Source organism: Typopeltis vanoorti, chromosome 9 (assembly GCF_054136105.1).
Source record: "Typopeltis vanoorti isolate ZY-2024b chromosome 9, IOZ_Tvanoo_1.0, whole genome shotgun sequence".
Classification (NCBI taxonomy): Eukaryota; Metazoa; Arthropoda; class Arachnida; order Uropygi; family Thelyphonidae; genus Typopeltis; species Typopeltis vanoorti.
Window position 1 is genome coordinate 108,153,167 of NC_143557.1, and position 26,976 is coordinate 108,180,142.

The 26,976-nt window shown below is 33.4% G+C and overlaps 1 protein-coding gene across 1 annotated transcript; it reads left to right on the forward strand.

Moving 5' to 3' along the window:
- Nucleotides 1-26,732, forward strand: LOC150103401 (pancreatic triacylglycerol lipase-like). The gene is made up of 8 exons (XM_090398469.1): nt 1-67; nt 1,641-1,912; nt 5,310-5,456; nt 7,887-7,998; nt 14,544-14,651; nt 16,354-16,467; nt 23,727-23,934; nt 26,687-26,732. Exons 1-8 carry the CDS (start codon nt 1-3, stop codon nt 26,730-26,732), a joined length of 1,074 nt encoding a protein of 357 aa, XP_090254595.1.
- Nucleotides 26,733-26,976: the final 244 nt, after the last annotated feature.

A 26,976-nucleotide genomic window follows, 5' to 3' on the forward strand; every position in this document is an offset into this window, starting at 1 on the left:
ATGGCTACAAGCTGGAATGATGATGATGATGATGATGTTCGCTGTCCTTTCTTACATGACTCAGGCAGTTAGCCTTGGTGATATTCTGTGTGGTGAGGCATTATTAAGTTTCTGCAATATGAAATACGCATCATGTAAAAGTACGTAAAGAACATTCAATCAAATCAAACGTTTTGTTTAAATACCAATATAATTGATTGCAATTATTGTATATTTGTTTTATATTTGTTTTATACACTACATTTTAATTAATAAATATATATATTTTTTGGGGAGGAGATGGATCGAGTCCTTGACTCTTCATCCCTTCATCTGATGAAAGAAAATGTGTGAATGGAGTGTTACTGAGCTAAAGGCTCTGGTCATGGATGGGTAACGGTTATAACCGAGCCTCAGTTAAAACTTCACTGGCTACAGCATTGCCATCCTTTACCCTGGGAATCCGTTAATAAATATAAATAAATAAATATATATATATATATATATATATATATATATATATATATATATATATATATATATATATATATATATATATATATATATATGTTAAAGATTAAAGATACCAAGTAATTATAAACCTGGTTTTACTCCATTTCCCAAGTAAGCAAACAGACTAAAAGTCAAGTTTGCGCCTGCAATTGATGCAAGTCTAACTGATCCCACAGGTAGTGCAGGACCAGGACAACTCGTGGCAAAGGTGGAACAAGCTCCGATCACTAATCTTAATATTTACCCTTAATGCCAAAACACATCGAAATACTTACAAGCTCTGTACTACTAAATCTTGGTATTTCTAATTCTAGCCTAGCTCCCACTGACGAGACCTCAATAAAGGTCGAAACCGGGCTAGGTAGTGGCCCCTTGCCTTTAATACAAAACATTATACATCACCTTCTTGGAGATGTGTTTTGGCATTAAGGGTAAATATTAAGATTAGTGATCGGAGCTTGTTCCACCTTTGCCACGAGTTGCCCTGGTCCTGCACTACCTGTGGGATCAGTTAGACTTGCATCAATTGCAGGCGCAAACTTGACTTTTAGTCTGTTTGCTTACTTGGGAAATGGAGTAAAACCAGGTTTATAATTACTTGGTATCTTTAACATATTTATACCCAAGGTAAAAATACTTTCTACATATATATATATATATATATATATTTTTTTTTTTTTTTTTTTTGGCTTGATGAGTGAAGCAAGAATGCTTTTCATATTCCCCGTTATCTGTAAAGAAAATGTATGGATAGGATAATATAGGGCTATAAGCTCTGATCATGGGAGGAGGGAAACAGCAATAGTTAAAAACTTCATTGTCTACAACACTGCCATCCAATACCCTCCCTGGGAATCCATTTTATTCGCCTCGTACGGCATGCATGGGCTACAGTGGGGTTATTGTTATCCCAGCCACCACACGTGGTGTGTATATATATATATATATAAATATATATATATAGATGACTATACGAGCAGATGTATAGTCACATTCAATACAGAATCGTGTAGAGATTCTTCTTTCTGCCAAGAAATTTCCAGTTCAAATTTCGAATATTCATATCCCCCTTGAATTACTGAGATGTCTTTATATTCTATTCCAATGCGTTTATTTGTCATTTAAAAAAACACAATATTTCATTATAGGTAAACCTAAAGATTATTCTCCACACTACTACAATATAAGTAGTGGATCGTGTTTCTGCTGGTCTCCTTCGTCTGCACGATATGCAGTAAAACCAAAGGAATTGGGAATAAATATAGTCCTGTACAACGAACAATATCCAAATGGCAACAAATTAGATATGCAAGACAACTCTACCTTGGCTGTTCTTCAGAATCCAAAGAATATTGGTCAAAAAATTTATTTTATCGTGCATGGTTGGAGAACAAAGGCTACAGGCACGAAAAAGATACGGGTAAGTCAGCGCAATCAGTTATAAATTCAGTGATTCGTTCTCAACTGTCATAAATGTCCTTCTTTTCACAGTGTGTGTGTGTAGAACGATGATATTCTCAAGAGCGGGAAATGTTTCTTGTATTGTTAACTTTCCTCTAAAGAAGCCACAGTTTAACCAGATGTTCTCGATGCCGGCAAGAACTCCCAATCTTTTTTTTTTTTTTTAATCAGCATACGTCTACATGTGCTCACTGAGACAGTTCTAATCACAGTCAAGGCAGTATTCAAATTGCGATTATTATCCAGCAGAACTAAAACCAAACATGTTCCCTAAAGTCGAAGCAAGAATGCTTTTCATAATCCACTTTATCTGTAGAGGAAAGTGAAGGATAACGTGTTATTGAGCGATATAAATATGTAGGAATAAGGTGTTATTGAGCTATAAAAAGCTCTGATCATGGCAGTAGGGTAACAGCAATAGCCAAGCCTCAGTTAACACTTTATTGGCTACAGCATTGCCATCCATTACCCTCCAAAGGTATTAATCATCGCATCTCACGGTCGATTCACCAAACATGTTCTTATAGTCCTTATAAGGACTGGCTTATAGGGGCGAGGCAAGAATGCTTTTCATCTTCCCCGTTATCTGTAGAGGTGGTATTGAGCAATTAAAGCTCTGATCATTGCAGGAGGGTAACGAGCAATAGCGGAGCCTCAGTACTTCACTAAACCTGGAAGTACGTACAGATTTGGTAATAAAAAGAGTATCTGAGAAAAATTATGGTGTGTTCTATGGGGAACCAAGTTTTTTTTTTGTGTAATTTTATGTTGAATCCGTGTTAAACAAGTTTGATTTTTTTTGTCTGATTTATTCTTTGTTTCATAGTCTTATGCTGTTGTTATTTTACGATGTTGATAATACCAGATCGAAGTAAAGATCCGATATGCTCAGTGATGTTTTTCTCTGTATAATCTATATAATAAGCATAATTTTAATCTTAAATTCAAACTTTTTTTTTTTACTGAAACTTCATCTCCAACTATTTTTTTTTCTGCCGAATGAACTATTCCTCCGTTGGATCGTTTCCAAAATCGTCAGATTTCGACTGACCATTATTTGGTAGTATTCTTGGAACATTAAATGCATTCGCTCTAGTTGTTGAATATGGACGTCAGTACCATTCATGACAAACCTCTTTATTTCATTGGTTCATGGATAATCATATGACTTCGCGTGCGCCATTTTGGAAATTACATTTGTTGATTATTTAGGAATCTAATGACATCCTTAGGATGTTTTAAGTGTTTGTGGTCTTTATAAAATTATTCATAAATTAAATTTCATACTAATAAAACGTGTTACAATTTTTATGACTTTTTTCTTGACTACTAGTATTAAAAAATTAAATACTTAATTCTGTATGTTAGTCAAGTAACTATTAGTATAATATCCAACGTTTCACTGACTGATATCTGTCAGCAATTTCAAAAGAATACACTGGTAAGCATTAGAAAGTAACAAAAACTAGAAAACTAACCGACGATTCTAAAAATTATACAAAGTTATCACTATGCGTGATACAATGATATAATCCGCGTGTCACAAGTGCAACGTTTTATTTGTTGAGATATTTAATGTAATTTTCATAAAAGAACACATTCACAACACGGATTCCTATATCAAGAACTCTCACAACCACATGATTTAGGTATGTTGAAGATATTTTCATGATTTGGAATCACAAAAAAAAGAATTAATAGATTATCTAAACAAAATTAATTGCTTCCACAACACCATCAAGTTAACCTTGGGACTACAAAAAGATAATAAACTTCAATTCCTAGGCGTACTTATTAAGAAACAAACTGACAATAGCATCAACCTGTCAGTATATAGAAAACCTACTAACACCGGACGCTACCTCCATTTCGACTCGTCTCACCACATATCCCAGAAACTCAACATTATCCATATGCTCAAAAAAAAGAGCTATACAGTGTACCATAGGCCCTGGCGACGTACAAGAAAAATTAATGAAAATATCCAGAGATCTATCCCTAAATGGCTACCCTACAAGAATCATCAACAAGATCCTCTTTAGTGCCATACCGCAAAGACAACGAGATGAAACCCAATACATTAGCTCTATAACAGAGTAACCTTCAAACCTATTGAGACCATACAAACATTTATAAGATCACCAAAAGATAGCCATCTTTTCTACAAATACCCTGGAGTTTATAGCATACCCTGTTCTTGCGGTATTAATTACATCGGACAGACATCTAGAAGTTTTGATACAAGAAAGAAAGAAACGTAGGCTATGTAAGGAATAACAGACAGGATATATCAGGCCTTTCTTCACACTTTTTCCTCTACCAACCATAATATTGAATGGAATATGAGTCATATGCCCTACATAGAAGGCAACTACCGTTCCAGAACATTTAAAGAAGCTGCTACAGTCGCCCGTTCAACAGGTAACTTAAATAAGAATCAAGGCCTAATCTTACCAGATATATGGAAAACTCTAATCTGATCATTTAACCAAAAAGAAATGAACTTTCATGAAAATTACATTAAATATCTCAACAAATAAAACGTTGTACTTGTGACACGCGTATCATATCACTGTTTCGCGTTCCGTGATAACTTTATATAATTTTTAGAATTGTCGGTTAGTTTCCTAGTTTTTGCTTCTTTCTATCGCCTACCAGTGTATTCCTTTGGAAATGCTGGAAGATATCAGCCAGTTAAACGTTGGATATTAAAGTAATAATTACTTGACTAACATACAGAATTAAGTCTTTAATTTATTAGTGTTACAATTTCCTTTTCAAATGGAAGGAAAGGGATGTGTTGCTTTTCTCAAATAAAAAGTCAAGATGATATTACGGAAACTGATATAATTTCGTGTTTTGAATTCAATTCGGATCGTGACCTGCTAGCAACAAGTGATAAAGGGGGAACAATTTTGATATTTGAACATGAATCGTCATCTAAACATTAGATATTATGTAGAATCGATTACAGTGTGTATGGCAGCTTTCAGCGTTAGGAAACGGACTTGGAACATTTTAAATAAACCGAAGCAAAAAATAAACAAGATTAGATATCTGAAAAGAAGAAATTCAGCTGTTGTTTATTGTCCACTAATCATAAGACGATAAAAATATGGAAAGTATCAGATCGAGATACTTTCAGATAGATTGGTTCAATTTAAAACATGATTATGATCAAATTCAGGATCCATCCTCAATTTCAACATTAAGATACTCTGTTGTTTAATAAATGTATCGTATAGTTGAAGAAAGTGAACAAAGAACTGATTGTTAATGATTGGTATTTATGATTGTGAATTGTTAATGTTAATATTAAATTCTGAAACTAATTGATTAATTTACTTCTTTTACAGGAACTTGCAGACGCACTTGTGGCCAATAAAAAATGCAATGTGATTGAATTCTCCTGGGAAAAGGGAAGTAACGTTTGTTACGAACAATCCGTTGCAAATGTTCCCTTAGTGGCTGCCATTTTATCACGATTCATCAATTTAATCCATGTAAGTAAGAAGGAAATATTTTGAAAATATTTCTTTTCTGTCTCTATAATCCACTTTTGGAGTACCTTCCTGTTCAATGGATTTATATCTATCTATTCTGTTTCTTCTTGCTTTCATGTTTAGTTGTTCCTTTATGGGATATCCACCCATAAAGGAGAAACAAAGGTAAGTAGAGAAATCTCTATGCTGGGCCTGTATCGCAATTTTTTCGTTTTCGAAACTAAAAGAAAATAAATACGAAATTAAATCAGTTGCCTATCATGAATTAAACTCAAGATAGGCTACTGTGAAAGAGTGCGAACCTAAAGAAATGTTCGTACACACACACACACACACACACACACATCCTCGAATATTCTTGATAAGGTAATTTACTTTTTTACATGTTTGCGTTTTGATTTACTAATTTTTAGGACCGGTAAGTAGAGTAATATCTTCTAAGTGACTGGAATTTTAACTCTAAAGCTCAGGAATATAAACTATATAACTAACATTTCATTAGGCAATGGGAATAGCTAAGGTACCCAGAATGGAGGCTTATTAAGGAGAATTTCAGGTGCTTATCGATTTCCAATAGTTAGTTAAGACTAAAAGTATCCTGCCTAATCCAGGTGGAAGAATAAAAGCCGTCTACTCCCCAGGATATTATAGCATTAGCGTTCATGAGTTTAGTATTACAATTGTTGAAAACAATACAAACGAAGATCGTGAAGGTTCCTTTGAGTGATATGTAGGTGTTGTTGTTTGAGACAAAAATGATCTTATATTTTCATAGAAACTTAATGTCATCTTCACATCAAACGATGAAAAGTTCTTTTGCATATATAACAAAACAGTATTATAAAGGGACGTTCTTGATGTTTGTAGATCCTGCTTGTCCAAAAGTAATAATATAAAAAAATAATAGAGTTTAGAAAAACTTTTAGAGATATTTTAAAAAAATAAAAACCCTGCTATAATGCAAAAAAAGACAAGAGAATCATAATGAAGTTATTTGAATTATTACAAAGGGGTATATTAAATCGAATTCTGAGGTATTTTACACATATACATACTGTACACGATGATGATGATGGTCAGGTAAGATAAGTTTAAGTTATGAAATATCACCTTGGAAAGAAAGAAACCAAACAGTTTAGCAGAGATATCCATACCTTTAATATTATATATTTCATTGAAATTAAAATATTTCGATTAAATATATATTATATAATATTAGTGATATATTGTTAACTGAATATTACTAACTACTGATATAATTACTGATTTTAAAGAAAAGCGATTCGGAATCTAAAGAAGGTAGCTGAAAATATTGTAAAAATAGACAATAATGATTTTTTTAAATCAAGACCCAAATTGAATTAAATTAGTAAGAAATAAAAAGAATTCATAAATAATTCTTTTGCATGTTTAGACTATCAATCCATGTAAACATGAAATACTTAAAAAAATGGAAAAATTTGATTCTAAAAATAACACAAGTAATAAATTATGCAAAACAATTAACTCGCTTACAGAGACAGGCTAAATTAAACATTTTACAGTATATTAGTTATCCGACACCATTTCGTGGAAGGAAAATCTGGATAATAAATTAAAAAATGAAATCTCAATCACAAATGATCCCCGTGTAGTTGCCGGGATAAGAATAGCACCAATGTAGCTCGTGCAATGTAGTCGTACGAGGCGACTAAAATGGGTACTCAGGGAGGGTAATGGATGGCAATGCAGAAGCCAATGAAGTTTTAACTGAGGCTCGGCTATTGCCATTACCTCGCCATGACCAGAGCTTATAGCTCAATAACACCCCATCCACGCATCTTCTTCTACAGATAAAGGGGAATATGAAAAGCATTCTTTCTTCACCCTTCTAGCCAAAAAAAAAAAAAAAACATCAATACGATTAGAACTGGGAACCTTAAATAAAGAAAAAAAAAACAGTTAGATAGAAAATAGATAGAAGTTCTGCCTAAGTAATTACTTAGAATAAACCAATCGGAGAGACGGGCCATATGATTTATTAAAGATTTAGTAAAATGTTTTTAGGCCATAAATAGCATTAAATCATAATTAAATGACAACGATTTGCTTGTCCAAATAGTTTACTACCTTTTATTCTGTTGTCGATGCTTGTCACATGAGGTTAGTCACTGATTAGCAGCTGATTCATTTACTCTGGGAATGCTTCTAATATTTTGACCAATCAATATACATTAAAAAGAAAAAAAAATGCTTATAAATCGTTCGACTTCGATGCTTTCAACGCTGCCAGTGAACTACACGTAACCACCCTTTCTTGGATAGAAATGCCATAAAATAAATAACACGAAATAAAAATATCATATTTTCTTGTTATTTCTGCTTCATTTTTAAGAAAGATAATTAAAATAAATAATTTTATCTAAATTTATATTTAAACTGTCGTTTCAGGAAATAGCAGGAATTTTATTCAGACAGATCATTTTAATCGGACACAGTCTTGGTTGTCATATATGTGGTATGGCAGCAGAAAGGACGAAAGGACAAATATTCGCACTTTTAGGTAAGTTTGTTCCTTTTTAGAATATATTTCATACTCTATGCATAAATACCCCCCCTCCCCAAAAAAATAAAATAAAATAAAACTAGAAATAATTCTAAAACCTCTCTCACGTCTCCCTCTGGATATATTTACGAGAAAAGTGATCTCAATTCACATTACAAAATTCAGATCATGGCATATGGATTCAGTGATAAGAGGAGTGTGTTTGAGAAGAGAATAAGGAAGTCGTATTTCCATGGAGGCAAGATTAAAGATGTTAGCGATTTGTAAGATATAAAGAAGAAAAATGAAAGAGATGATTATTTTGTTTGATACTCATAATCTAACATATCATGAGTACCAAACATCTTCTCGCATACATGGGTATGCGAGAAGATATGAAAAAGTTTCTGGTAAAAACGAATAACAATAGTGAGCAAATAAAAGTTGTGGTTCTGTTGCCACGGTATGATGGGGGGGGGGCTAAGACAAAGAGACTGTTATTGCAAATGATTCAGTGCGCTGTTGCGCAGGAGGAATGGTATGGAGTTTGTGGTTGGGTCAAGTGAGTATTATAGAAGGAAGGATTTATATAAGGCAGGTGGTTTGCATTCCACAGGTGAGAGCGTATCCATTCAACCTACAGGATGGGAGTGAGTGAGTGAGTTAGCAAGTGGGAGTGATCACATGATGCTGAAAGTTTCGCCATAGAGTTCTTAATTTTATTGGACCTAAACAACAGGAGGTGCAAGGCAGGTTGTTGGTGAACGAAGGTTATTTCAGTCTATGTTAACTAATGCCAGAAGTAGTCGGAATAAGGGCAAGTTGTTTTTGGCAATGGTTAGCTTATCTTGGCCAAACCTTATAGGCATTAGAAAGACTTGGTTTGCCGAGGATGATATAGTCATCGGAATGGAATGCAAAGGATGTACTATCTTCAGAGAGGCTAGAAGGCACACCAGATAGCTCAAATTCCTTTGAGGCAATTTGGTGTGAGACAGAGGCCAGTGGGTTGGAAATATATAATTAGTTACTGTTACAATGTATGCCATCTACTTTCTTCCTATACCAAGAAGTATAGGAAGAAAGTAGATGGCATACATTGGCAAATTGGCAAGAAAGTGTAGTTCGAGCAATTATTATGATATTTCAACTAGGGACACAAAGATTGAGAGGAGGAATAATCCCAAAGTTCGAAGGAAATGGATTTTATACAGCTGCTAAGAGATAATTACATCTGATACCATGTAATGGAGGGAATGCATGGTTCAAGAGTGTTGAATCTGGTCACAGCATCAGAGAACGTAGCTGTAACTAATATAGCCACGCTCTCTTCGCTAGGGGAAAGCGATCCTATAGTCTTGACCTGGAAATTTTCTATTAAGAAGGGATATTGGGTGGAACTATAAAAAAGCTGATTATGACACGGTGAGGAGGCCGCTTTAAGGAGCTATGGCATGAGAATTTGGAAGAGGAGATGTTGAAGGTGCATGAAAGATAGTCAAGGGGAAAGAAGATAATATAGTCCCTACATAAAGAAGGCTCCAGAAGTAGCAAATAATTATGGGCCAATCAGTATCTGCGGAGTAGTTTAATTAGAAAAGTTGGTTGGTGAAAGGCATAATTCACGACTGGAGGACAGGAATATGATAGCTGATAAGAAACATCGTGGTTTAGTGAAGGATAAGTCTTACGTAGTAGTTTGCTCTTTTTTTTTCAATAATGTTACAATGGAGTTGGATAAAGGAAATGGCAAGACACTTTGTAAACGCATTTCAGAATTCCATTGTTCTATTGATAAATTGAAGCAAATCGAGATAGATATAAAGCTAATGATTTGGATTAGAGGGCAGATGATGGTCAGATATCAGAGTGGTTTATGGAGGAATTGTGTCCAGGAGAAGTCGGTTGACTAGTAATGTACAGCAGGATTGAGTATTTGATTCTCTGTTGTTTAACTTATATGTCAGTGATATAGAGAATGATTTAACAGAAAATACTCAGTTGTTTACTAATGATGCAAAACTGGATGAGCGACAGTCCATGAAATTAATGGGCAGATCCTACAAAATAAGAAAAGTAAATAGAAGCCATTAAAGCTGGTCAAGTATTGTGATGCACTTGATTGAACTGCTTGAACTGCATGATCTTGAGTGAGTCTAGAGATTTCGGGAGTTGTGGCCAGGCAGTTGGAGTGAGAGAGCCACATCTGCACTGCTGTGCCTGATCTGGTCACATGGAGTCTGTGGGAGTCGTGAAGAAGTGTTGCAGAGGATCCAGTAGAAACTGACAAAGATTGAGGCAAATCTGTGGAATGCTCCCCCATGAGAACATATTGAAGGGATTCAAAAATTAGCTGATTGGAGAAAAAGAGGAAACATGATAGAAGCATATTAAATAATTCAAGGTGTTTTATAGAACTGACAGTGAAGACTCTTTTCAATACAAGGCACAAAGGGAGAGAACAAGAAATCATCCATCTTCTTCTTTAGTAGAACTTGATTTAGTAGCCGTTAGCACCAACTAATCTTATTGTCCAATTATCCATTTTGATGTTGGCTCTCATCCGAAACTAAAATTGCTGCCATTCATGTATAATATCTTGTTTATATTTATTAATCATATTTCATTAATATTAACAAATATTACCTTTAATGCATTTTTGATTTATCGCACCTAACAAAGTTCTGCCTCTTGAGATGTTATCTTTTACCAGGAAGGCATCTGAGATTTGTAGTTCTCCATTTCCGTTATTTCAAGAACGAATGCCCCATCTCATCCTCTGTATCAAACAGCTATCATTTCGACGATCAACTACAATGAAGGAAATGTTAATAATTTCTATTCTTAATTTTCTATTCTTTATATACTACAATCAAAATGATGTGTTTATTTATGGTTTAAAAAAATATGCGCATTTCAGGAAACAATTATATTTAAAATAAATAAGATTTAATGTTTTACTTGATAATTTATTATATTTTTGTTTATCAGTTAAGTTTTCTAAAATAAAGTCTCCAGAGAAGAATCAAAGCTTTTATTTGTTTAAATCATGCAAATAAAACAGTTCCACATTCTTTTTATACCTTTATTAATAGATGATAGAATTGAGGACATGCTTTAGATCAGTATCTGTCTCTAGATAAAATAGATAAAATTCAAGTTTGGAAAACACTGTAACTAGGACATACGTATAAGTAGGAAATACTAATAAAATAAAAAAGTCTTGGAATTAATATATTTAATTTATTACAGCTTTTGTTGCACACTGAAGAAATAAGTAATTTTTTTAAAAAGTAAATCTAAATATATTTTAGATTTTTATTACAACAATGTAAAAGTCATGATAATAACCATTAAAACGGTATCAGATTACAGTAGTCCTATGCAAAAAACGTACATGAAATAGCTCAGCTTAAATGAGAAGGTGAACGATTTAGGGATTTAGTCTGACATTGATTGAGGGCCATCATTACGCAATAGACGATATTTAATTGTAAATTATAAATATCGTGGAATTTTATTCCAATGCCAATATTCGATAGTAATCCGAATTGCTTAAAACCTGTTGTTGTTATGTGCCATCCAGTATCTTTCGACCCCTGGTGATCCTGTGAACAAAGGCTCTCCATCCCACTCGGCCTCTTGTCATTCCTTTCACTAATCGTAAGTTCAAGTTAGTGAGTTCTTTCATGTTCTCCATCCAACTCATTTGTGGTCTTTCTCTTCTTCTCATTCCCTCGATCTTCCCCAACATTTTTCCAATGATTCATCAGCTCGCATAATATGACCAAAGTACATCAACTTCTGTTTAGCGATCATCGCTTCCAAGTAACATTCTGTTTTTATATTCTAAAACCTCCTCATTGACCATTCTTGCAGTCGATGAAATTCTTAATAGTCTCCACCACACCCATAAATCAAATGAATCAATTCTCGTTCTGTCTTTCTTCCTAATAACCCAGCTTACACGTCCATACATCACTACAGGAAACACCATTGCTTTGACATTTCTGACTTTCGTGGCCTTATTCACACTACTATCTTTCATACTTTTATAAGGTTTAATATCCCTTTTTTTTCTATGACTATCCGTGTTTTAATTTCATTTTCACATTTACCATTTCTGATTCTGGATCCCAGTAAATCATAACTTTCAACGATTTCTATTTTATCTCCCTCTATCATAAATTCATTTAAATTGCCAGAAGCCAACATTTATTTTTTGTGACGTTTAAATTAAGCCCCCGGCTCAGTTTCTGCTATGCGGGTAGAATCATCTGCATATCTTAAATTATTTATTTTTCTGCCGCCAATCTTAATTCCAGCTGGATCTTTGTCTAAATGACATTGTCATAACATAGTCACTAAAAATATGAAAAGACAGGGCGACAGTATACAACCCTGCCGCAACCCCTTTTTCACTCGAACACACTGTTTCTCCAAAGACCGTTTTACTGAAGCTTCTTGGTTGTAATACAGCCCTCTTATCAAGACAATTACAGATGTTCAGTATACAGAGGAGGACAAATTTATCACACAGGTTCGTTAGTATTTGCTGAATGAGACACGAGGTGATATCGAATGATTTCCCAGAATTAGTCAGGATGCCACTCATTTGAAATTTGTACTACACTTATTATCTTTATTCAGAAATTAATTAACAGAATTCACCTTTAGAAGACCACCGTGGAACAGAACATGAATGTGCAACAAATTTTGTCCCAAATAAGAAATTGTGACGATAATCAGTCATTAAAAGTCATTTTAAGTCTTCCTTTCCTAAAAATACAAAGCCGAGAAAATATGGTTAGAAAGAAAATAACACTTTTGAATCTGAGAAAATGTTAAAGTAACCTGCAACCTCTCTACGACTATCTCAGTACAGTAGCACCATCCGGCACAAAAGCCGAAGGGCGTTTTCTGCTGCTAATTTAATTATGAACCAAATTAGATTCAGTTTAAACGATAACACTATGGATTGCATATGTTTCTTAAAAGCTAATTTTTCAGATAATTAGTGGGAATGCTTAAACATAAGTAAAAAACGTAGTACCAATAGATATATTTTGGTTTTCAGTTTTTAACAATTGTTTTTCAGAATAATTGTTATTGCAATAAAAGTTCGAAATAAAACATAAATTCACTAAATTAATCTAAATTATCTAAAGTATTTTTTTTATTTCCTTTTTTCCTACCTAATTCTCATAAAAATTCATTGAGAAAAAGTTTGTTTTAGGGATACCGATTTCATAAATTAAAAATGTACGATATTAAGATTTTATCGGTATTATAAGTCCTATTGTACTTATTAAAAAAGGAAGAAAAGTTAGAATTTGAAAGTTAAATTTTCAAATTTACTTCTTCTTCCAGTTTTTTTTAATTTCATTTATTTTGTATTAATTTCAATTAATTGCTTTTAATTCTTATCTTTAATATGTTCTGTAGTTTTATATTACAAATTAATTAATTTCATGTAAAAACGAAACAGAATTTATTTAAAAAAATTGTTCACTGTAGTGATTTTTGTTTACTGCACATTCAGATGCCTTCAATTCAAAGGTAAGTGGTTAAGCATTTATAACACAAAAAATCGCTTGTTCCTCTACGATATGCATTCGATGTAGCTAACATTTATCTAGCAATATGCTAAAAATTAAAAAAAAAGTAATAAAAAAAGTCATTGATGTACAATTTTTTTTTGGTTTCGCCAATTACGTCGTGACTTGGTCGTTTTGTAATTTTTGTAATTTTTAGATTGCGAAAAGAGTTAATTAATTTTTTCTATAACTATTTATAATCAGTTATTTTCTCTATGATCCAAGATACTTCATTATTTGTTCGTTTTCTGATTATTCTGTAAGTTGTATAGTTATTCACGAAATACTTGGTAAAAACTTTGTCGATTATCTAGTGTCTAATAGTTCACTTCAGTCACTATTATTTATTCATAAGCTATAAAAAAAGACGTCACTTCTATCCGAAAATGAATTTATGTGATTCTAACATTGACGATGCTCTCTGTCTGTGACGCTAAAGAAATATTAGCTGGTGGTTCATTAATCATCTTTTAAGTTTCCTGGCTTATTTTATTTGTTAAATTTCATGCAGAGTGCAGAATGCTGTAAAATCGACGTCTGCTGTCTCTTATTTTCTAAAATAAGATTTATGTCGTGTTCTCGGAATTTATATTGCCGATATGGTCTACGTACACAAAAGCCATATATTCTATTGATACCTCGATTTTGTTAAATCGAGATATTTATTAGCATTAGGTGAGTTATATCTTTACATTGATATTAAAATCTACAATCTTTAATTAGTATAATTACTTACGATTTTGAAAAGCAAAGTTAACTTGAAATCTGTTCTCTGGTTATCGCAAAAATCTAATAATTTTCGTCTGAGGAGATAAACAGCACTGCTTATTGTTTTAACGTCACTTGTAAGAGCTTCAAAGATTGGTATTTAGCAGCTATTAGTGGATATATTAGTTCCATAGTGAGGTAAAATGGAAGGAAAATTAAGGAAGAGTAATACGTATTCATTTAATTTAATTTTTGCAGGTTTGGATTGTGCCCTTCCATGTTTTGGCCAATTTGTTAACAGATATGTGAACGTTACTATGCATTCACTGAATCTGGCAACTGGCGCCGGCGGAGACCTATGCCTCGGTAAGCGCAATCTAACATTTTTTTTTAATTTAATCCATGATAGCAAGAAATATTATTATTGCTTATTTTGTACATACCGCATGTATGTAGAGTCAGTCAAAAATTGTATATGCATTTCAACAAAAGAAAAACCTATAAAAATTGTAATACTAAATATATACGGACAACAAGGGATGAATGTTACCTTTGACTTCTCCAATTACTCGTGGTGCTCAAAGTGGTTACGATTAGCGTCCGGATACTTATTATTACGGTGAACTACTGCTTGGGCAACGTTGTCCAAAGTGTCTAGTGATTGCTATTTCTGAATCACGGAGTAACTCTTCAAACTACTTCATGTTTCCATTAAGCAGAAGAGCATCTCCCATCAGTCGATGAAACTGTCTATCACCTAAAGACTTTTGAAAATATATGTTCACAGTGAGATTCGAACCCAGAGTCTGTTGACAAGAAAGCGGAGGCGCTATCTACCCTACCAAACAGGTATATTTATGCCCGCTCCTTATTACCTATAGGTGAAGTTCTTTTGATGAAGCATACAATGATCTAAGGTTTATTAAATGTATTACCAATATAATTTGTGCGTTATGTTTTGGGTGTTGATTGGTGAAATGGTTTCGGAACTCTTTAAAGGATCCTGTACATCACTCAAATTAAGAAAATATCACCAATATACCATTTCCATAATCCTGGCTTCAACGGCTTCATTTCTAAATATATATTGGCCAGTATAAGTCGAAGTTCTGTTTGTAAATTGTATTTTTAAAAACGTAAACTGAATTTACCAGAATAATGGGTTGGGAATGACATCATGTTTTAGATAATTTATTTTTTAAAAAAAAGTAATACCTAATCTGTGGGTGGGCACATTAGTAAAAAGGAAAATATCGAAATTTACCATAATTTCTTCTTTTTCATGAAGAATGTCTTATTCACTGAAGACAAACACAGTGTTCAGAATTCTTGAGGAAGCAGGCGGTCGAGTCTGTTGTACCTTTCTCAATTATGACCAAATGTTTAGAAAGCTTGTATGTGGTAGAATCGCTGACTTCTACGATGGATTTTAGCAGAGTGTTTTCCTTATATATTTTAGGAAAACTATATAAAGGAGGGATGGGAGGATGAAGTAAATGAAGTAACAGTCTTAAATTTCTAGGAAATTCTATAGTTATTGTTAGTACGATTGTGGAGTTCACGAGTTGGGTCTGCCTCGAGAATTGAATAAGTATCTATTTGCAGTAACTGTAACATTTTGGTGTTATATTCTTCAGTATCTAAGATGAGAGTTACACATTATCTGCGAGGAGAATTATAGGATCCTCATTTCTCTGTAGATATCTTAAGGTTGACTTCCCCCCCCATAGTAACGTGTCTACTAAAAGTTTTGCATTTCCCACCCATGCAAAATTGTAAGCTTACTGCATATCTTGAGTACGATAATCTACATATTCGTCTGTAGAGACCAAAAATGAAGCATGTTTCAAGCCATTTCATGTCTCCAGTCAAGCTTCAATCTTCAATCTTATTCATATATGGTTGATCCCTATCTATAATTATTACGAATACAAAATTCATCTATAACTCACTGATTATTAACTCACTAATAATCGCACATAAAGCGAGACGTCATTTTAAATCTGCTGTTCTTTATTTATAGGAATAAAGTAGGCTTTATATATTAACACTCTTTTTTGTTGTGCAGGATTCCTACCAACATCAACAGTCAAATTCGTGAAATTCGTAAAAGAGCAGTACATCTTTAATGATGGAGTAAAACAGCCAAAATGTAATGGTTACAACTTGACTGGTAGTCTAGGTAATTATTTCAGATATTTTTATACTTACTCAACAGCTATACTGTAATGCAAAAATACGTATGTTAACTATGCCAAATACAACAGGTATTGCTCAATACACGTGTTGAAATGAATAATTATTATTAATAAACATTCAGTAGCCAAAATAGTGGATATTCAAACGAAATTGAATCTACTAATAAAAGTAATTGATTTACGATTAATTATAAATATGTCAAAGCAATAATTTGCGCTGGAGCGTGCTTTTAAATATAATCCAAGGTGAAAGTGAACTCGAGTAGGTTTAACCAGGAAAGAACAGCAATAACAAGACAGGACGAAGCATCTCAGAAAGTCGTTTCTTTGCTAGGATGACTGTGTCTAACAGAAAGGATGAAGGATGTGAGAAGCAGATGAAAGATGAATAGGATCGTAAAGTTCCGAGAGAGAGAGAGAGAGAGAGAGAGAAAAGAGATCAAGTTGTTCAAATTATTTCCCGGATCAAGTAAGAAATTTTGAAGGGAATCTGTAGTGAACGCATCAAGCAACGGACTTTATTCCACATGAACACGACTGTTCATGAAGCCTTTCCAAGAAACACAAGTAACTGGGGCACCAGAGGACTAGAGAATAGTGTCATGGATGATGAATCTTGGTTCCAGATTCTTCGGTTTTCATGAAATCCGAAGAATAGTGAAATCAACAAAAGGCATGGACCCAAGCCATCCGCTTAGTCACAACAATAGAAGGACGTGTCAGTATAGCAATCATGTGGTGCATATTATCTTAGCATTATCTTCCAAGAAGATAACGTCATATCACAAGAAAAGTAGGCCAATCTCCACTGAGCATCTTTAGGATGTGGTGAAATGACATTTGAATACGCAGGCACTGGTGACAAATCAGATTTTACGGCCAGAAGTTAACCTGTTATCGAGAATCTTTTCTCCTGCACATACACATTCTGAAAGCTCACAGTGATCTAAGTTATTAAATTGATATCTCTAGTAAACTGGCGCTCTAGTTTATTCACGACAGAGTAGGCTAAGAGATCAATGGTTTATGTAGCTTGTATATCTATCAGAGCTTTCTAAATTGTTTCTCTACAAAACGTAGTGGTGTGCGTAAAATTGGAAATTTTCTCATATCAATAACTTCACATGACTCCTTCGTCATGTGGGTTGATTAATTCAGAATTACTCTGCATTTTTTTGTTTTAATATCTTGTGTGAGAAGGTTGTTCTTCTCATTATCATTAAAGAAGTGAACGGATCCAACAGCTTTCCTGAATCCATAGAATATCCATAGAGAACTATCTTAACGAGTCCGCAGAGTGCACCTCTATGGATACTCAAAAAAGCATGAGAGACATATTCAGAAGTGAAATCCCTATGAATCTAAAAAGAAAATCTTTAGGTGAGTGCATACTTTCTGTCCTAACATAGAAAGCTGGACTATAACAGAAGCCATAAACAAAAAGCTGCGAAAACGCAACATCGGATGGAGTGAATCACAGATAATCACAATAATAGCTGCATCAGATTGATATGAATGTTCTTAAATTTTATGCTTACTATATCAGACTCATAAATCGATATTGCGATATTTAACATTTACTGAGGCATTAGTAAACTTTTAATTAAACTCACGACGAAAATGGAAGTTCTACTTGATTAATTTCGATCTAACTCACACTTGTAGTTGACTCTATAAATGCTCTTATGTCACATTTCACATCTAAACGTTGTACTCTGGTTTTCCATATGCAGTCAGAGTATAACGCAGTATTTTTTAAGAAACGTGTATAATTGGTGGTGTTGTATTCGTAATAAATAAAACACTCAAGGACAATGTCTTGTTAATAAAATAACATCAAGAATAGCTGAACTAAGTCCCTTCATAAATAAAAGATACCAACTGAAAATTATACAAATATATGCCTCAACAATGAACCATCCAGATGAAGAGATAGAGGATTTCTATGAAACATTAGAATCCACATTAAATAATTCTAAAGAATTCAACATAATTATAATGGGCGACTTTAATGACAAGATTGGAAGCATAGATGAACATCTGAGTTCCATCGGTAAATTAGGATTTGGACAGAGGAATGAAAGAGAAGAACTTATTTAATTCGCAGAAGAAAATTATCTCTATATTATGAGCAGCTTTTGCAATAAGAAAATCAACCGAAAATGGACTTGGAGAAACTCAAATGGACAAACCTATGATGAAATGGACTTCATCCTCTCCAACAAAAGAATTCCCAAGTACTTAATAGATTCAATACAGGAAATGATCACACACTAGTAAGAGCAAAGGTATGGATCAATAAAAAATGGGAACAGAATAAGCTCATAAGAAAAAAGTCCAATTTATTCAATCTACAAAATCTCTACCACAATAAAAGCTGTTGTAGAGAATCACTCAAAAATGAACTACAAAGTTAAACACAGCTACTTCCATCGATGATGCCAATGAAATCTTACCATATCTCTCTTGAATTGTGCACTAGAAATAGGAGGTGTAAAAGGCACCAAAGAGAGAGAACATTAAGACAGGAAGCCTTATATCTGATGAAGAAAAGAAGATATATGAAAAGAGATTTGAATGAGACAAATAAAATAGAATATTCGTAAATTTGTAAAACTATACGCAAAAGGATGAAAAATGAACTTAGATCGTATAATACTAGGAAACGTAAAGAAACGAGAGAAAACAATAGTAATATGAAGGTCCTAAGACGAACATTATCAGTTGGAACAAAGGTAATAGCTGCTGTAAGAGGATGAAATGGTGAATTTATGAAAAATAGAGATGTAATAATCAAAAGAATTCAGGAATTTTATACTGAACTGTATGAAGACAAGGACTGAGACATCCAAGAATCATCTATGGATAACTCGAGTGAGGAAGAACACGATGCTCCTGAAATCTTACAAGGTGAAGTAGAAATGGCACTGCGAGAAACGAAGAATGGAAAGGCCCCACAGGAGGAGATGGAATTACGGTAGACTTCTTCAAACTGGGAAGAAGCCCTGTCATCAAACAGTTTACCAAAGTCTTTAATGAGTGCTTAAATTCAAGAGAAAAATTGCAAAAAAAAATGGAACAATTCACTTCTAATTTTTAAAAAGAGCAATAAGGAAGAAATTAAAAACTACAGACCTATAAGCCTACTCCCCACCATATATAAAGTCTTCACAAAAATTATAAATAATAGAATAATATCTGACCCGGAGGGAATGCAATCCTGTGAACAAGCTGGATTTAGAAGGAATTACAATACTTTGGACCATATTCACACATTAAGACAGCTCATTGAAAAATCAATTGAATATAATAAACCCTTATGTCTGGCCTACATAGACTATGAAAAAGCATTTGATTCAGTTAATATATCTGCAACACTAAAAACATTTGAAACCCAGGGAACTAATGAACCAAATATTGAAACACTAAAACATATTTAGAATAATGCAACTTCTTTAATTAAATTATGTAAATATACTGAAAGGTTTCCAATACAAAAAGGCATCCGGCAAGGCAATACTATATCTTTCCCAAATTGTTTACAGCTGCACTAGAGGAAGTCTTTAGAAGCCTTGATTGGGAAATAAAAGGAATAAACAGAAATTGAGAAAGGCTGCATCATCTGAAATTTGCAGATGATATTTCCTAATAGTAGATAATCTTGGGATCTGGAAGAAACACTAAATCAGCTAAAATGAAGACTTCAGAGTAATTGGATTAAAATTAAATAGATAAAAAACAATAAATAATGATGAATAAATACATAAACCATACAACTGCCAAAGTTGAAAACCATGAAATAAAACAAGTTAACTCATATGTATATTCGGGCCAATTGTTATCCTTTGAGGATTGCCAAAGAAAAGAGATTGAACGAAGAATTCACCTTGGATGGATGGCTTATGGGAAAATGAGAGACATATTCAGAACTGATATCCCTATGAGTCTAAAAATGAAATCTTTCGACCAGTGCATACTTCATGTCCATTTGGTTTTGTCCAGCAGTGGACAAAACCAAAAGGTTGAAGAAGAAGAAGAAGCTGTATAATTAGATAAAATATAACTTTTAAAATATTGCTAAATATTCCTTCCAGTTTAGGACTTCTGTTAAAGTCCTAAACAAAAAGCTGAGAACAACACAACATCGCATGGAAAGAAGTATGCTAAAAATAACATTAAGAGATAGGAAGACAAATATCTGGATAAGATCTCAAACAAGAGTCATGGATATTATAAAATACATTAAACAGGCTAAGTGGAGATGTACTGGCCATATTTCCAGATGCAATGACGGAAGATGGACTAGAAAAACAACAGAGTAGAGACCAATGGATGGAGCAAGACAAAAAGGAAGATCGAGAAGAAGGTGGAGGGATAAACTGGAACAAGTTGCAGGAGTGAGTTGGATGGAAAAGGCGGAAAACAGAGTGGTTTGGAAAACCATGTGGAGACCTTCGTCCAGCAGCAGTGGAGAAGACCAAAAGGTTGAAGAAGAAGAAGATGTATAATTAGATAAACTACAACTTTTAAAATATTGCTAAAATATTCAACAAATAAAATAAAAAATCTGATGAAATATGTAGTAATATATGCTATAAACAAAACTATTATATAAATTTATTTTTGAAACTAGAATATTTTGAAAAAAATATTTAAAATATTAAAATGTTCATCTTACACCATTTCCAGGAAAATAGTAGATGAAAAAAAAAAAACAAGTGGACAAAAGCATATTTACATATATTTACATTTTGTTTTACCCCGTATGGTGGCCAGGATAAGAATAGCCCCACTGTAGCCCATACATATCGTACGAGGCGACTAAAATGGATACCCAGGGAGGGTAATGGATGCAATGCTGCAGCCAATGAAGTGTTTTAACTGAGGATCGGCTATTGCTGTTACCCTCCTGCATGATCAGAGCTTATAGCCCTATATTACTCCATCCATACACTTTCTTCTACAGATAACGGGGAATATGAAAAACATTCTTGTTTCATCCGTCTAGCAAAAAATAAAAAATTTCATTTTTAAAATTGAATTTGCCTGTTTATAATTATAGGTCTTTCGGGTTATTGTTATTCGTAGAACAAAACATTTCTATTTCTAGAGAAAAACAAAAATATCTGGAATACAAATACTTATTATATAGTGAAGAAATATCTCAAAGTCCTGTAGAATAGGTAATTCTAAACAAAATAAAATTGCACTGATTGTCATCTAATACGCGTGTTTAATCTAATACACATACTGTATATTATCTCATTTAAACTATTGTGACGCACACTTCGTAGCCGTGGATGTGGCTATATACATCTCAACCACAACTCAGACAGATATAAAAGGAAGAACATTCTTGCAATCTTCAGAGACAAATATTGATAGTATTGAAGGTCTCGGTGACTTTCGAAGTGGCATTACCATTAGATACTACCTTTGCAACAACTTCGTTCGGGATTTTTCTACCCTGCTGCAGCTACTCCTATCAACTTAAGGAATGTGATTATGAATGTGAATCGCCTTGGAGTAGTATACCGAGCTTAATCATTCTAGCATTCGAAAGACGACTCCAGGTTCGGCGAATGCTACTTGCTCGCATGTGTTTTTGCCAACTGAATATTTTGAAAAGGAGGCGGTATCATGATTTGGGCTGTTTTCATAGGTCGCACTTGGCTCGCTAGTTCCAAGAGAGGGCTGGAATCTTAACGCTGAGGTCTACTGTGACATTCTAGACAATTCTGTGCGTCAACCTTTTTGGTAAGAGTTCGGTGGTGACCGTACCCTGTATCAACACGACAATGTCTACAAACTGAACTATGTGCAGGCAAGGTTTGATAAGATGCGTTACGAAGAACTTGGATTGCCTGAAAAGAGCCCGGATCACAACCAAACCCCACCGAACATCTGTGGAAAACTACAAGACTGATTACCCGCTAGGCCGAATTAGTGACGGGCCTCAGTAGTAATCTTATGAGGTTGCTCACTGAATATAAGTTGGAAGGAATTGAGTGATTTGATGCAGTATACAGTACTCATTAAAATTGAAAAAATGGAAAGCAATTAGCGCAGCAACGTACTAATATCTACTGGAAAGCTTCACAGAAGCAATTTCTAAGGCTGTTATAGTAAAAAAAAAAAAAAGTGGGCCAACTCCATATGAATGCCTTTGTATATTAGAGTGAGAGTTGCCCGTTATATATTATAGTGTGTTTGTTTTTTTAAGTACTTTTAGAATTTTACCCATAACAGAGAGCACATGCTCTGCTTCAAGGAAAATGCTCTGCTTAAACTGATAACAGTTGTAGAATTTAAAAAAAATTCAACTTATACAATTTCAGCATTATCTGACAGCGTATAATCAACAAGAAATGGATACTTCATTGTCAAAATATAAGTCGGAAGGAGTCCGGACGTTTGATTCAGTGGAGTATTGATTAATTGTAACGACTTTGAAATTTATCGAAGAATTCTATTTTAATTGATCTATTTAAGTTAATGATTTACGTTTTCCGGAGAAGATATACTAGCGGGAATCTGAAATACGAATGCTAACATATAATCGTATAAATTAAATACTTCTGTAGTGATATTTGTAAAGAATAAAGTTTCATTTCTTTATAAAATAACCACTTATATCCAGACGAATATTATTTAAACATTTAGACAGTAAGAAAATAAATATGTTAAATTAGAAATTATATTAATACAAAAGAACAGAGCTTAGAAGGATCGAATTTTGACAAGACAGTAAATAAAATGAAGATAAAGGATAACTGCCATTATTGTTAGTCAAATAGATGGATGAGACATAAAAGTTTCGAAGGTTTCTTAATAGGTAATGCCAGTATTTCATGTGAAATATTTAAATCCAACATATCAAATCTTTTAAATTTTCTTGATTAACTATAAAAGATTCCAATGTATTTAGAGCTAATGAAAATTTACTTTCAGCTAATGAATTAGTTCTGTTACTATTTTAATGGTTTTCTTTCTTTACAATTATCGGTGTCTTTGTATTTTTTTTAAAAAAAATATTAAAAATAGGAAAAATAAATAAAATTTAACATTAATGATGATGTAGTTTAAAGTTATAAAGTAAGTACTAATACATAATACACTTTTGATTAACTATCATCTGTCAAATTTGAAATTAAATATCAACATCTTACTTCAATATGAATTTTGTTTTTACATAGTCATTTGTTATTCTCGTGTTTTAACTATGTTTTGATTCTCATTTCAGGATTTGACTATATCTTTTGTTCCCACTTTAAATGCTTCGATTATCTCATTCAAATTATTCGAGGAACAGAAATGAAAGCAACAGAATCCGAATCCTGTAAAAAATGCTCAAAACTTTGTGTCAAGGACTGTAATGTGCCAACACGTTTTGAGGAAAACCACATTAAAAGTGGAACCTTTTGCATAAAAACTGCAAGCGATTCGTCCACGTAAGTACGATATTCATAACTTCTGTAAATGCTTAAGGTGGAAGTAGTAAAAGATTGATTATTCCTTTCATATCCAAAAAGAACACCGGCAAATAATATTGTTTCGTTGACAAATTTTATAATCTCTTGACTGCTGCAAATATCGAAATTTGTAAGCCTCGTAAGCAGCCAAGGTAGAAGTTCATTCGCTATAACAATAGTATTCCTTGTAGACACATACTGGCGATTCCTATATGGTGTACGATTAATGGCTTTTTTTACTTTTACTTTTTTAAACGTACCCATGCACAAATAATATCCCTGATTACTTTTGAATTTCGACTTTATCCCTTTAGATTATTTCATGTGGAACTATACAAAGTATAACGAATTCACGGCAGTTTAAATTCCTCTTACTTTATGAGTAATTGTTACTTCACTTACAACAAATACAGGGTGTCTGAAATCAGTAGTAAAATTTGTATTTTTACAGATGAAGAATGACATTAACACTGGATGAGAGTGGAGACAGACTTTCGTATGAGTACACCAAAAGGGAAGTGGCTGATGAGTTTAAGCACAGTGCAGTTTAAAAACGTGAAGAAATTAAAAGAGAGACGATCTGTTTTATTTTTTTTAAAAAAAGAGCTATTTCAATTTCTTTTAAGTCTGAAACTATCGATTCCAAACACCCTATAGTATTAATTAAACATACAATCTCAAATGTACAGCACGGTATTCTTGTAATCTGATCACCATTAAGATCCCAAAAGGAATTTGGGATAATCACATAATCATTAAAATAAGTCTTAAAGTTCTTAAAAGAACTGGGAGATGGACTGAGTCCTTGACTCTTTATCCCGTCATCTGAATGAAGTAAATCTGTGTGGATGGGGTGTTATTGAGCTAAAAGCTCTAGTCATGGCTGGGTAACGGCAATTGCCGAGCCTCAGTGAAAGCTCCATTGGCTACAGCATTGCCATTCGTTACTCTGGAAGTCCCAAAAAGGACTTTTCTTCCTCCTTCCCCCTCCCACCATTAAATTTTTTTTTTTAATAATTCTTAAAGTTCTTAAAAGAACTGGGAGATGGACTGAGTCCTTGACTCTTTATCCATTCATCTGAATAAAGAAAATTTATGTCTGTGTGGATGGGATATTATTGAGCTAAAAGCTCTAGTCATGGCTGGGTAACGGCAATAGCCGAGCCACAGTTAAAACTTCATTGGCTACAGCATTGCCATCATGTTACCCTAGGAGTCCTAAAAAGGACTTTTTTCTCCCTCAAATTCAGGAGTTTATATAAATTAAAATAATTTATTCCAACAGCATTTATAAATTTATATTTCATATAAAATTTTTAAAGGTGTATAAGAAACATGGATAATTCCGAAATTTCTAAATTTATTTTAAATTAGTCATATGCTTACAAAATAATTAATAATCTATTTTAATTAAGAGATATTTAATCCCAGATTGCTTCAAAGCCGAATAAGAAACTCTAAGATAGAAATCAAAGAGTTTCATGCCGAATATAGCAAACTATAAAAGTTCGGAGAGTCCAAGCGTAAGCAAACACCTGGTAGTACAATACCGGGTAACTCGCAGTAAAGGTGGATAAAGATCCGATCACTATTCTTAGTATTAGCCCTAATGTAAAACACATCCCCTAGGAGATGTATGTTGTTTTATATTAAGGGAGATAGGTCACTACCCAGATCGGTTTCAAGTGAGAAACTAAAAATGCGATCATCGGCCTACTAAAAATAAATGGGGTCAGAGTGCCCCTGGAGAGAAGAAAAAGAAGGGTAAGGAAGTGACAGAGAGGTTGGAGTGGTGTTCTAGGGGGGGGGGGGAAGAAGAGTAAAAGAGATACAAGAAGATGGTTCAATTAAAATCAATTGTAAGGCAACGGCTCACTCTTATTCGTCATCCATACGGAGAACATTACGAAGAAAATTGGAATTGAACCTCATATCGACTTCAGGGATAATAACTTAACTCTTTACTTTAAAGGAATAAGAAATTCGGTATGAAAATCGTCAATAAAAAGACAAAAACTATGAAAATGGGGAGGATTATAAAAACCTGCAGTTGATTCTTTCCATTCCATTCATAGAAAAAACGAACTGCATTGGGAATGAAGAACCAATAGAAGAAGTAAAGAATTTCACTAATTTATGTCGACTTTATACTGAAGATGGAAAACGAAATTATGGAAATACACAACACAATAATCAAAGCTCTGCAGCTATGATACATACGTAGTTGAAGAAATTGATATGGAAGAAGAGAGAAATTAGCCAAGCCACCAAATGGCCAGTGCAGAAGACGGTATTGAGACCTATTTTATTTTTCGGATCTGAGCGATAGATTAGGGCAGAAAAAGTGGCACAAAGCTAGAGTTCATAGATATCAGTATTTGGGGGGGAAATGGCAATTGGGAAGAAAGAGCATCATTAGCAGATTCATAGGAAAATGATAAGAAGATATTAGGAAGAAACTTGGCATTGTTAGTATTCAAGAATGTATGTATACAGCTAATCTTGGGTGGATAACAGTACTGTCGACGTGGAAAAAAGCTTTTACGTAAATTTGATGGAGTAGTGCTATACCTTCTACACCAGTTGATGATACTATCAGGAATTTGACTCAATATTGAAATTATCTGTGTAGGCAATTTTCGCACTTTTATGGCTAAATTAATTTAAATGTATGAATGATTAATTTAGATCATCTCTTACTAATAACGTTTTTCTTTTATTTTCATTTTAGATTCTTAGACAAACTTGTGAAAGGATTCAAGAAAACATTCCAGTAGGAACTTCTTCTTTGATTTTCTGAAAATATAAAATAAGTAATCGAGTAAGGTTGACGATAAGAAAATTAATTTCTGCATAATGAAATTATCTGTTTTCAATTTATTTGCTTACATAGCATTCAAGTTTTAATAAATTAGCTTTATTTAGTAACAGAAATATCTCTCGTGTGTGTGTGTGTGTCTGTGTGTGATGAAACAACTGACGAAAGGTATGTATGCATGGTTAATATTTTTCACTTAGACT

Excerpts from the sequence above, each read along its gene's own strand:
- LOC150103401 (XM_090398469.1), top strand. The coding sequence starts at position 1 with ATGGCTACAAGCTGGAATGATGATGATGATGATGATGTTCGCTGTCCT. Across the intron at positions 68-1,640 it reads TTTCTTACATGACTCAGGCA|GTAAACCTAAAGATTATTCT; the intron begins GTTAGCCTTGGT and ends ATTTCATTATAG. Across the intron at positions 5,457-7,886 it reads GATTCATCAATTTAATCCAT|GAAATAGCAGGAATTTTATT; the intron begins GTAAGTAAGAAG and ends CTGTCGTTTCAG.